Consider the following 13,306-nt stretch of genomic DNA (forward strand, 5'->3'; position numbering starts at 1 on the left):
ATGTGTAAAGATCAAAACAGACTCTGTGCAGAATTGGTCATCTATTGGTTTGACATCGAGAGCAGGAAGCCATTTTTAAGTTGTTGCTTCTTCTTCAACTCTTTGAAAACCCTGTCCAAATTAATTAGGTTTATTGGGGGGTAAGTGTGACCACAGGATCACTAAGACTGCAAGCAGTCTGACTGGTGACACTCTGCAGAAAGATATCAGAGGCACTGGAGAGGGCACAGAGAAGAGTAACAAGAATGATGCCAGAAAGATGTGGGTCTAAATTTCAGGAAAAAAATTATAAAGACTGGGTCTCCTCTCTCTTGAGAGAAGAAGACTTAAGGGGTGACCAAATAAAGATCTTTAAAATGTTTTTAAAATTTTGACAAAGAGCATACAGAGATTGTGGGGAAAGGTGCAATTAGAGATCATCAATATGATATTCCCCAAGAAATTAACTAGAGAATTCAGAAGAAACTTCTTCACCTAAAGAGTGCTGAGGTTGTGGAGCTCACTATCAAACAGCATGGTTAAAGTTGAAAAGTGTGGTGCTGGAAAAGCGCAGCAGGCCAGGCAGCATCCAAGGAGCAGGAGAATCGACGTTTCGGGCATAAGCCCTTCTTCAGGAATGAGGCTGGTGTGCCATTGGGTTGAGATAAAAGGTGGGGGGGAGGGGGGAGGAATTTGGGGGAGGGGCGCTGGGAATACGATAGGTGGAAGGAGGTGAGGGTGAGGGTGATAGGCTGGAGAGGGGGTAGGGGCGGAGAGGTCGGGAAGGAGATTGCAGGTCAAGAGGACGGTGCTGAATCCTGGGGTTGGGACTGAGATAAGGTGGGGGGAGGGGAAATGAGGAAGCTGGAGAAATCTACATTCATCCCGTGTGGTTGGAGGGTTCCTAGGTGGAAGATGAAGGGCTTATGCCCGAAACGTCGATTCTCCTGCTCCTCGAATGCTGCCTGGCCTGCTGCGCTTTTCCAGCAATACATTTTTCAGCTCTGATCTCCAGCATCTGCAGTCCTCACTTTCTCTTAGCATGGTTAAAATGAACAGTATCAATGTATTGAAAGGAAAGCTAGACAAGCATGAGAGAAAATGGATCAGAGGAATATGATGATAGATTTACATCAGGAAAGATGAATGCCAGCTCATCTGTAGAATCTACACTGGTAAGACTGGTTGTGTCGAGTGGCCTGTAGCTATGTCCAAAAACACTCCTTGATCTAACTCCATCTAGTCTTATTCCTAGATTCCCAGTTCAGTGAAAATAATTGATATTTACCTTCTGTTCCCCTCAATGTGTTTGATTCTGCTGTTAATCCAACCATTAATTGCCCCCAGACTGACCCATTTTCATTCTGACTGTTAGAGTTTATTTGTACTTATTCTAATGATTCCTATAGCCAAGCTGGAGCTTAATATCTTGATGTCTGTGAAATAAATCAGCTTGGTTTCACATACACAGTCTGTCAAGTCCTTGATTTCTGCAGGGTAAGCAGAGACTAATTGACATCCTGTTACTGACTGTTGCATTATTTTGGATATTTTCGTCTTTCTTAATCTAGATTATTTCATGTGCATCAAACTCCTGATATCGCTGAGAGAGCCTTTCTTCACCCTTGGGTGAATGATTAGATTAGATTCCCTACAGTGTGGAAACAGGCCCTCCGGCCCAACAAGTCCACACCGACCCTCTGAAGAGTAATCCACCCAGACCCATTCCCCTAACTAATGTACCTAACACTATGGGCAATTTAACATGGCCAATTCACCTGACCTGCACATCTGTGGATTGTGGGATGAAACCGGAGCACCCAGAGGAAACCCACGCAGACACAGGGAGAATGTGCAAACTCCACACAGACAGTCACCCAAAGCTGGAATCAAACCTGGGTCCCTCGTGCTGTGAGGCAGCAGTGCTAACCACCTTGTCGCCCTAATGCAAGGGACATAAGAGATGAACCACATTGCTGAGGATCTGGAGTCGAAATGTAGGCCAGATCAAGCAAGAATAGCATAAGGACATTAATGAACCCATTTTCTAACAATCAGCAACAGTTTCACAGCAATGGTTTCATAGAATCCTACAGTACAGAAAGACATCATGCGGCCCATGAAGTCTGCACCATCTCAGTCAAATCCAGCCCCCCCGTATCCCTATAAACCCATATTTACCAAGGCCAATCCACCTAACCTGCGCATGTTTGGACTGTGGGACAACACTGGACCACCTGGTGGAAACACATGCAGATGTGGGGAGAATGTACAAACTCAAGACTGGAATTAAACCTGGTGTTGTGAGGCAACGGTGCTAATCACTGAGCCACCATACCATCCCATGGCTGTCGGTGGAATCTTACTTTCCATGTTTGTTACTGAATTAACATGCCACCATGGCAAGGTTTGAATCCAGGTCCCCACATTACCTGGGTCTCTGCATTAATAGCCTAGTAATTATACCACTAGGCCATCATCTCCCCATTAGGAATGGCTGAAGAGGGATGTAAATATTGTCTTTTGTTCTGATGTGCGGAGCTGCCCCTTCATTGAGGATGGGGGTATTTATGGAGCCTTAATCAGTTGTTTAGTTGTCCATCACCTATCATGACTGGGTATAGCAGGACTGTAGATTCCAGATCTGAGCTATTGGGTGTGGAATTAATCTTGTCAATCGCCTGCTGCTTACAGACTCCAGACCCACAGCAAAGTGGTTTTCTTAACTGCCCTTCGGCAATTAGGATAGCTAGTAAATGCTGGTCCAGACAGTGGCGCCCACATTTCATAAATGGATGAAAAAAAAATACAATTAACTGAATGGAATTTGACATTCCATTCCAAAAACCAAAAACATTTCTACTCACTAGGACATATTAACACATATTGAGGCATTCCTTTTTTCCCTCATGTCCAGAATTAGGACAGAATTAATCTTCTCCCAGGAGGCACTGTGGCTCAGTGGTTAGCACTGCTGCCTCACAGCACCAGGGTCCCAGGTTCGATTCCAAACTCAAGCGACTGTCTGTGTGGAGTTTGCACGTTCTCCCAGTGTCTGCGTGGGTTTCCTCCCACAATCCAAAGATGTGCAGGTTAGGTGCTAAACTGCCCATAGTGTTGAGTGCACTAGTTAAAGGGAAAAGAGGTTTGGGTGGATTAATCTTCGGAGGGTCGATGTGGACTTGTTGGGTCAAAGGTCCTGTTTCCACACTGTAGGGAATCAAATCAAACTGCCCTCACTTTCCTGCCAGTTCATTTGTTGTTTGTCTACAAACAAAAATGAAAATTGCTGGAGAAGTTCAGCTGTCTGGCAGCATCTGTAGACAGAAATCAGAATTAACGCTTCGGGTCCAGTTACCCTTCCTCAGCGGAAGCTGTGATTTGGAGATGCCGGTGTTGGACTGGGGTGTACAAAGTTAAAAATCACACAACACTAGGTTATAGTCCAACAGGTTTAATTGGAAGCACACTAGCTTTCGGAGCGTCATTTCTTCATCAGGTGATAGTGGAGGGCTCAATCCTAACACACAGAATTTATAGCAAAAAATTTACAGTGTGATGTAACTGAAATTATACATTGAAAAATTGATTGTCTGTTAAGCCTTTCATCTGTTAGAATACAGTGATAGTTTCACTTCTTTCACGTGTAAATCACAAAACCCTTTTGTAAAAAGTTGCATTCTCGGGTTAGCTGTTAACAATGGTGATAGCTGGACAATATGTTGAAGGTGTTGGCCCCCTGTGTTCTGTGTTCTCTGTCTATGACCTGATGTTTAAATTGATTCTAATCTAAAAAGGTGAGATAATGGAGTTTTACATGAATTCATGCAGTTTTTGAGCAAAGTACAATGTAACCCTGCAAGTACAAATTCACCCCACAAAATATACATGTGCATGTGGGTCTTTGTCTGTGTGTGTGTCTGTCTGGGTTGGGGGTTGTGAGTGTGAGAAAGTGTATGTGTGTGTGTAGTGAATGCAGAGTGTCTCAAGTCTGTGAGGGGGTGCATGTGTGAGGGTGGGAGTGTGTGTCTGTAATGGTGTGTCCATGTGTATGTGTGTATAGGAGTGCCTGTGAGTGTGTGTGTGTGTAGGAGTATCTGTGTGTGTGTACAGTGCAATGGTGATCACCTGTAATGTGACATGAACCCAAGGTCCCGGTTGAGGCCCTCCCTATGGGTACCGAACTTATCTATTAGCCTCTGCTCAGCCACTTTTCTCTGCTGCCTGTCCCGAAGTCCACCTTGGAGGATGGTCACCCGAAGGTTCAAGGATGAGTGTCCTGGACCACTGAAGTGTTCCCCAACTGGGAGAGAACGCTCCTGTCTGTTGATTGTTGTGTGGCGCCCATTCATCCATTGTCGTAGCATTTGCTCGGTTTCCCCAATGTACCATGCCTCAGGACATCCTTGCCTGCAACGTATAAGATAGACACCGTTGGCTGAGTCACATGAGCACCTGCCACGTACATGGTGGGAGGTGTCCCCACGCGTAATGGTGGTATCTATGTCCACACTCTGACACATCTTACAGCACCTACCGTGACAGGGTTGTATGGAGTTGTCCCGAGAGCTGGGCAGCTTGCTACAAACAACGATCTGTTGGAGGTTTGGTGGTTGTTTAAAGGCAAGTAGTGGAGGCGTGGGGAAGGCCTTGGTCAGGTGCTCATCCTCATTGATAATGTGTTACAGGTTATGAAGAACATGGCGTAAATTTTCAGCTCCGGGGAAATACTGAACAACAGAAGGGTACCCTGTCGGTTGCAGCAGGTGTTCTCCAGCAACTTCGGTTTTGTTTCTGATTTCACAGAAAAACAGAATCTCTACAGTGTGGAAACAGGCCATTTGGCCCAACAAGGCCATACTGAGGAGTAACCTCCCAGATTCATTCCCCTACCCTCTTACTCTACGTCTACCCCTAGCCTACACATGAACACTACAGGCAATTTAGCATGGCCAATTACATCTGCAGTTCTTTCAGTTTTTATTTGGTCGCTCTGTCTAACCAATATTCTCTTAAATTGGCCTTTGAAATATTTGTGCGTTTGTCTCATCATATTCCCCTTTTTATTTAATCCCAAGTTTTGAAACGAGTGCTCCAGCAATACACTCTTTACAGCCACAACCAGGAAGACCCACTTCCATCCTGGCATCTGAACTAAATAAAGGAAGGTCTCAGCCAATGAGAGCGCGGCGGGCTCTACCCCGCCCCCACTTCTTTCAATCTAATTCGTTGGAGGACCAATCACCCATCTCGGTCCTCCAGCCACGCCCCCTCTGTCAATCAATTTCGTTGGAGGACCAGTCTCCCCAGCTCGGTCCTCCCGGCACGCCTCCTCGTCCTATTGGCCCGGAGCCGCCGTTAGTCACATGTGCACAACGCGCCTGTCGATGCTGGTCCCCAATGCGCAGCAGCAGTGCGCGTGTCGGATTCGGGAAGAGGTTCGCCCTTCACGTCTTTCGGAGACAGGCCTCGGCGGAGTCTGTAGCCGGAGCGAATGGGCTGAAAATCCGTAAACAAACACCCAACATACGTTTCGAATCCCAGTCAAAGGTACCCGGTCGCTTGTTTTCACCAACCTGCGACGTGTTCGCGGCTTCTTCGCTGACAGGCCCCCGCGTGGACTGCCGCCTCCACCGGGGCTCTGCTGGAGGAGGACGCAAGCGCAGCCGCCATCTTAATGTGGTGTGGCACATGCGTGGCTGTCATTTTGTAGAGGCGGCGTGCTGCAAGGCGCATGCTCTGGGTCAGAGAATGTTGAGAATATTTTCCCCTGGAATGGGACAAGTGTGTTTTATAGGAATTTACAAAGTTAAAAATCACACAGCACCAGGTTATAATCCAACAGGTTTAATTGGAAGCACAGTTGTTTTCAGAGCACTGCTCTGATACACATTCATCAGGTGTATGTGGAGGGCACAGTTGTAAGACACATAATTTATAGCAAAAGTTTACACTGAGATGTAACTGAAATTATACATTGAAAAAGACCTTGTTTGTTTGTTGAATCTTTCATCTGTTCGAATACTATGTTAGTTTCACTTCTTTCGTATGTAAATCACAACTTTTTTTTCAAGTTACATTCTCAGGTTAACTGTAACAATTGGTCATGATTTGCAGATGCCTGTATTGGACTGGGGTGTACACAGTTAAAAATCACACAGCACCAGGTTATAGTCCAACCGGTTTAATTGGAAGCACAGTTGTTTTCATCACTTGATGAAGGACATCGCTCCGAAAGCTAGTATGTTTCCAATTAAACCTGTTGGACTATAACCTCATGTTGTGATTTTTAACTTTGTAACAATTGGTGTTAGCCAGATAATATGTTGAAGGTATTAATGCAGCTGGACAAATCATAGGTTAGGCCACTGTTGGAATATTGCGTGCAATTCTGGTCTCCTTCCTATCAGAAGGATGTTGTGAAACTTGAAAGGGTTCAGAAAAGACTTACAAGGATGCTGCCAGGTTTGGAGGATTTGACCTAAAAGGAGAGACTGTTTTCCCTGGAGTGTCGGAGGCTGAGGGGTGACCTTATAGAGGTTTACAAAATTCTGAGGGGCATGGATAGGATAAATAGAATCTTTTCCCTGGGGTTATGGAATCCAGAACTAGAGGGCATAGTTTTATGGTGAGGGGAAAGATATAAAAGAGACTTAAGGGGCAACTTTTTCACACAGGGTGGTACGTGTATGGAATGAACTGCCAGAGGAAGTGGTGGAACCTGGTACAGTTGCAACATTTAAAAGGCATTTAGAAGGGTATATGAATAGGAAGGGTTTGGAGGGATATGGGCCAGATGCTGGCAGATGGGACTAGATTGGGTTGGCATATCTGGCTGGCATGGATGGGTTGGACCGAAGGGTCGGTTTCCATGCTGTACATCTCTATGACTGTATTACCCCCTGTGTTCTCTGTGCCATAATGTTTAGACTGATTCTAATCTAAAAAGGGAGTTATTCCTGATGAGGAGCTTTTGCCCAAAACGTCGATTTTCCTGCTCCTCGGATGCTGCTTGATCTGCTGTGCTTTTCTTGCACCTCTCTGATCCAAACTCTGGTTTCCAGCATCTGCAGTCCTCGCTTTTGCCTAAAAGTGTGTTAACAGAATCATTTATAGCAGTTGAGGAGGAGAGTATTTAGACACAGTAAAGTTGAAAACAAATATCTGTCTTTTATGTACATTTTGAAAATTCTGAATAGTTTGGATTGGTCCATATAGCTGAAATGCTTCCACATCTTGGAGAATCCAATAGGGAGTCATGAATGCCCGAGAGAGACTGATGCATCGATAGAATTTATTTCTTTCCTTAGTTATTGAAATGTGACATTCGCTATTGCAGGAAATCATTGCAATTATCTGAAAGTCTGAGATGATGTCAGTAGGTTCAGGTGGAATGGAAATTCCGACGCAGATGAGAGACTGAAAATTTTTGGAATGAAATGTTTTACCACACTGATGCCTGGGGTGGCAAGACTGACCTATGAGGAGTGATTTGAGTCGGTCAGAATTGTATTCACTGGAGTTTAGAAGAATGAGAGTAGATCTCAAAAATCTACAATACTCTAACAGGATGAGACAGGTTAGGTGCAGGAAGAATGCTCCTGATGGTGAGGGAGTCTCTAACCATGGGTCATCATTAAGGGTAATGAGCAAACATTTTACGACTGAGATGAGCATTTTCTTTACCCAGAGAGTGGTCAGCCAGTGGAATTCACTACTGGCTGAGGCCAAAATATTGTGTTTCCAATATAGCTCTGTGGCTCAAAGGATAAAAGTAATGGAATGGAGGGGGAGGGGGGTGACAGGGCAATATAAGGGTGTATTGCTCGATGATGAAGGGCCAAGCTGGATCAGGGGGTCGAATGGTCTACTCTTGCTCTTCTATATTGTAATATACTATAAATCTGTGTTTCTAAGTAAAAGCCTGATTGTATATTGGATGTTCTGTGTAATTCCTTGCAAACTCCTTTTACAGGATATTGGAAGAGAACGTTTGCACTTTGGAAAGTCAACCCAAGCCTCATGTCAAGACGTTCTCTTGAATCTCAAGATTTGCAGATTGAAGGGAGATAATAACAGGCTCAGCTGGAAACTGGTGAAAGGCCGCTGTTGGAAGGGATAGACCCAGCAGGGAAACATGCTGACACGCCAGCGAGCTCGCAAAAGCGAGAGACTGTTTACTTGCTCTGTGTGTGGGAAGAGCTTTAGTTGTTCGTCCAACCTACGGGCACACCAACTTGATCACATTGAGAGGCATCTTCAACGCTCTGACCCTGGGGACATCTTTGAATCCTCTAAGGAAATAGTGAAAAATCACATTGATGAGAGGCCGTACAGTTGCTCCCACTGTGGAAAGAGGTTTAGTCTGTTGTCCTGTCTCGGGGAGCACCAGCTCCTTCACATTCATGAGAGACCGTTCAGCTGCTCTCACTGTCGGGAGGTTTTCACTGGGCCAGAGGATCTCGCTGAGCATCAGCAAGTTCACACCAAGGACAGGCCATTCAGCTGCTCCCACTGTGGGAAGAGATTCACTCAGGCCTCCCATTGCATTAATCACCAACTGGTTCACTCTGCTAAAAGACCTTTTAAATGTTCTAAATGTCAAAAGACATTTAAAAGAAAGATTCATCTCTTGAACCATCAGACCACACATGTCAAGGAAAGATTGTTTTTCTGTTCTGTGTGTGACAAGAGATTCACTCATCCATTCCACCTCCTGACACACAAACGGATTCACACTGGGGAGAGGCCATTCAGTTGCTCTGCATGTGGGAAGAGATTCAATCGGGCATCTGACCTTTCAACACACAAGCGTGTTCACACTGGGGAGAAACCATTTTCATGCTGTGTGTGTGGGAAGAGATTCACTCGTTCAACCTACCTTCTGATGCACAAACGTATTCACACAGGAGAGAGGCCGTTTTCTTGCTCTGTGTGTGGGAAAAGATTCAGTCAGTCATCTATTCTGCTGACACACCAGCGGGTTCACACTGGGGAGAGGCCATTCATCTGCTCTGTGTGTGGGAAGAGTTTCCCTCGGATGTGTCACCTTTTGGTTCACAAACGTGTTCACACTGGGGAGAAACCTTACATTTGTGGTGTGTGCGGTAAGGGTTTTGCTCGTTTCCACCATCTGCAGAAACACCGTCTTATTCACACCAGGGAGATGGTGTTCACCTGCACCACATGTGGGAAGGGATTCACTTTGTTGTCTAGATTGCAGAGACACCAACGTATTCACGTTGGGGAGAGGCCGTTCACCTGCCCCGAGTGTGGAAAGAAATTTGCTCAGTCACACAATCTGGTGAGACACCAGCAGGTTCACAAGACGCTCATCTGCCCTGTGTGTGGGAAGAATTTCACTCAGTCATCTAAGCTCGAAGCACACCAGCGAGTTCACACCGGGGAGAAGCCATTTCTCTGTGCCGTGTGTGGGAAGCGGTTCCCTCGTTTGCCCTACCTTAAGATACATGAGCGAATTCACACTGGGGAGAGGCCGTACATCTGTCCTGTGTGTGGTCAGGGATTTGTTTATTCATCCCACCTTGTGAGACACCAACGTAGTCACAGTGGGGAGAGGCCGTTTAAATGCTCTGTGTGTGGGAAGGGATTCACTGATCCATCCCACCTGCAGAGACACTACAGAGTTCATGCCAGGGAGAGGCAGCTCACCTGCTCTTTGTGCAAACAGAGATTTAGCCGGCCATCCAGCCTCCTGAAACACCAGCAAATTCACGTGTTTGAGGCAGAGCTAGATTCTGTTCTTGCTGCTGTGAGACAGATCAAAGGAGGTGTTAGCTGAGTGGTATTATTGCTTGACTTTTAATCCAGAAGCCAATAGTGCTCTCGGGAGCCAAGTTCAAATCCTGCCATGGCAGATGGTGGAGTTTGAACTCAACAAAAATCAGGAATGAGGAGTCTAATGAAGACGACTAAATCATTGCCAATTGTTGAAAAACCCAACTGGTTCACTAATGATCCTTTAAGGAAGGAAACTAACATCCTTACCTGGTCTGGCCTACATATGACTGCAGCTCCACAGCAAATGGCTGACTCTTAACTGCCCTCTGGACATTTAGTTATGATAATAAATGCTGGCTGGTGATGCCCATATCCCATGACTGAAGATTTTTTCCTTTTGAATCTAGATTATTTTAGTTCTTGTCCCTTTAATTATTCTCACCAACAGGTTCGAGCTCCTGACACCTCTTAGGGGTGTCTCTTGTAACATTAATATCCAGAGAATATAAAGTAAATGCTTCCATGGATCACCCCCAGCCTATACCTCATATCATCTACTGGACGTCATGTATGCCTCACAGTATCTCTGCACCTTGAATGTGTGACTAGAACACCACACCTGCAAACCTGGTTTCAATGTACATCCAGTCAGTGTACTGAACGGAGACCTGCAGGCTGCTGATAGTGTTAAGCAGCCAGTTTGTTCCTGATCTACTCTGCTGCTTGTAATTTTGAAATTTGTCTGAATGTAACCTTGCTGTTCTGAAATGTGGATATGCATTAATGAGGCTCGCATCCTATGTCGAGTGTTGTAAAACTGCAGAGTAGTGAAATTATCTCCAACCTGTTTCGAACTTTGTTTAGACCAGACTTAGAGCACTACTTACAGTTATGGAGGTTATATAATGAAAATGTTAATCGAGGCACTCAAGGGAATGCAGAGAAGTTTGAGAAGGATGATGCCAGACATGTGCATTCGCAGATCAGAAAATAATTAAAGAGCTAACCCTAAGTCTCCTGACAAAACAAGACTGAAGTGGTGACCTAATAAAGGTCTTTAAAATAATAAACGGTTTTGTTAGAAAGAAAGTAGAGAGAATCTTTCTCCTTGTGAGGGAGGCAATAACGAGAGGCCATCAATACAAGATAATCACTGAAGAAATCCCAGAAGAAAATTCAGAGGTAGTTTTTCTCTCCAAGTGGGGAGAATGTGAAGCTTGCTGTCATAGTGTGGTTGAAGTGAATAGTATGATGTGTTTAAGGAGAAGCTGGACAAGCACAAGAGGAGGAAACAGCATAGGGAGGTATAATGGTATCTTTAGATAAGGAAAGATGGAGAATCAAGTAGAATGTGTACACAGGATGAATTGGTTGGGCCAAATGTCCAATTCTGTGCTACCTGTATTATGTAATTGTGTGTAATTGAACTCTGAATGCAAACAATATTATTTCTGCTTGTGTTTGGAGGCTTCATGACATTAAGCTGAAGCCCAAAACCAAATGCCATCAGGACATTGCACCAGACAGCAGAGTGGGGAGGGCAGAGTCTTGGGTCTGATAAAGGACCACATCAAAGCTTGAGAACATTTCCTCAAAAGATGGCTGAGAACTATTGGGATGGCAGGAGAAAAAAAAAAAATCACAGTGAGGTTTTCCCTAGTGCTGGGTTCAACAGCATGAAAACCACTCTCCAGGAAATCTAACTAAAGCAGATCATGTCACCTATATGGCTGATTACAGAATCCCTCAGAAGTCCCAGAGATGTACAGCACGGAAACAGACCCTTCCGTCCACTCATCCATTCTGGCCAGATATCCTAAATTAAACTAGCACCATTTGCCAGCACTTGGCCAATATCCCTCTAAACACTTCCTATTTGTAACTCATCCTCATGCCTTTTAAATGTTGTAATTGTCCCAGCTCCTTGAGTCCCTTTTAACTTTTTGTCATCTCCTCCTAAACCTATCTTTTTAGCTCTGAACTCTTCCACCCCAGATAAAGACCTTGTCTATTTATCCTATCCGTGCCCCTTATGATTTTATAAGCCTGTGTAAGGTCACCCTTCCGCCTCCAACGCTGCAGGGCAAGCAGCCCTAGCCTATTCAGCCTTTCCCGAAAGCTCAAACCCTCCAACCCTGGCAATATCCTTGTAAATCTTTTCTGAACCCTTTCAAGTTTCACAACAACCTTTCCTATAGAAGGGAGACTAGAATTGCACACAGTATTCCAAAAGTGGCATGATCAACATCCTGTACAGCAGCAACATGTCTTCCCAACCCCTAGACCCAATGCTCTGACAAATAAAGGCAAGCATACCAAGTGCCCATCTTCACTAACTGTGACTATGAACCTGCACTCCAAGCTCTTTGTTCAGCAACAAACTTCTTGCCTTTCCAAACTGCATGGAAACAGACCCTTTGTTCCAACCGATCCATGCCAGCTATAATCCTAAACTAAACTAGTCCCAACTGCCTGCACTTGGTCCAGATTCCTCCAAACTTTTCTTAGTCTTGTACTTATCCGAATGACTTCTTAAAAATTGTAACTGTACCTGCAAGCACCACTTCCTCTGGAAGTTCAATCCACACACAACACTCTGTGTAAAAATGTTGGCCCTCGTGTCTTTTTTTAAATCTTCCTCCTCTCCCCTTAAACATATGCCCATAGTTTTGAAATCCCCCACCCTGTCATTCAATGGGCAACAGTATCAGAATAAAACAACAGCAGGGAGATTCATACAAACCACACAACACTGCAGAAATTCCTCTAGTACCAATGACAACTACATGATGCATCAGTTCTGTGGATGTTTAGGCTAATCTCACATCATATGCTTCAGGTATGAGAGCAGCCACAGAAGATGATTAAATAATTTATGGCTTGAATGTATGCCCCACAATGGGCTGTCCACCTCAATTTTTATCTCTGTTTCCAGGTGGGTTAGCTGTTATACATCTGGTGAGGGCACAGAATTTACTGTTTGCCTTGTGCTTTGGGTGCTTAACTATCTGTTTATATTACTGAATTGCTATTAATAAAGTCAGTAGACGACAATCTGTTGCTATGAACTTGATTTATGTGGTGTCTGAAATCAAAAGGAGCAATATTTAGAGTCTACAGAATGAACAAAGAAATGTATTCATGAGACACTGTGGGCTATCAGCAGAATTGTACCAGTACAATTTGCAGTCTCATACCCTGTCCTTTCTTGCCGTTGCCATCAATCCAGAGGATCAATTCTCCTTCGATGAAGAGTGCATATGGGCATACCAAGAGCTGCACTCTTGGAGTGCTTAAAAATGAGGCATTAGCTTGGTGAGGCTACAGAACAGGATCATTTGTGTGCCAAACAACATCAGCAACAAGTTGTAGACAGGGCAAAATAATTCCAAAACCAGCAGTTCAAATCTAAGGCCTGCAGTCCTACTATGTCCAGTCATAAAGTGACAATTGAACGACTCTCTGCACTTGGAAGCACCACAAGCCCTCAATAAGATGAGAGCTCAGCTTTTGAGTGCAAAATATAAGGCTGAAATATTTACAATGGAAACCAATGGGCATCCAGTGGTTAGAATCATACCTGACA

At 44.7% G+C, this 13,306-nt stretch overlaps 1 protein-coding gene across 1 annotated transcript; it reads left to right on the forward strand.

Moving 5' to 3' along the window:
• The first annotated feature begins 5,390 nt into the window (after window positions 1-5,390).
• LOC132836116 (zinc finger protein OZF-like) lies at window positions 5,391-12,774 on the forward strand. Its single transcript, XM_060855395.1, has 2 exons — window positions 5,391-5,529; window positions 7,955-12,774. Exon 2 carries the CDS (start codon window positions 8,117-8,119, stop codon window positions 9,779-9,781), a length of 1,665 nt encoding a protein of 554 aa, XP_060711378.1. The 5' UTR covers window positions 5,391-5,529; window positions 7,955-8,116; the 3' UTR covers window positions 9,782-12,774.
• The last annotated feature ends 532 nt before the right edge of the window (window positions 12,775-13,306 follow it).

The sequence above is a fragment of the Hemiscyllium ocellatum genome, chromosome 46 (genome assembly GCF_020745735.1).
Source record: "Hemiscyllium ocellatum isolate sHemOce1 chromosome 46, sHemOce1.pat.X.cur, whole genome shotgun sequence".
NCBI classification, from domain to species: domain Eukaryota; kingdom Metazoa; phylum Chordata; class Chondrichthyes; order Orectolobiformes; family Hemiscylliidae; genus Hemiscyllium; species Hemiscyllium ocellatum.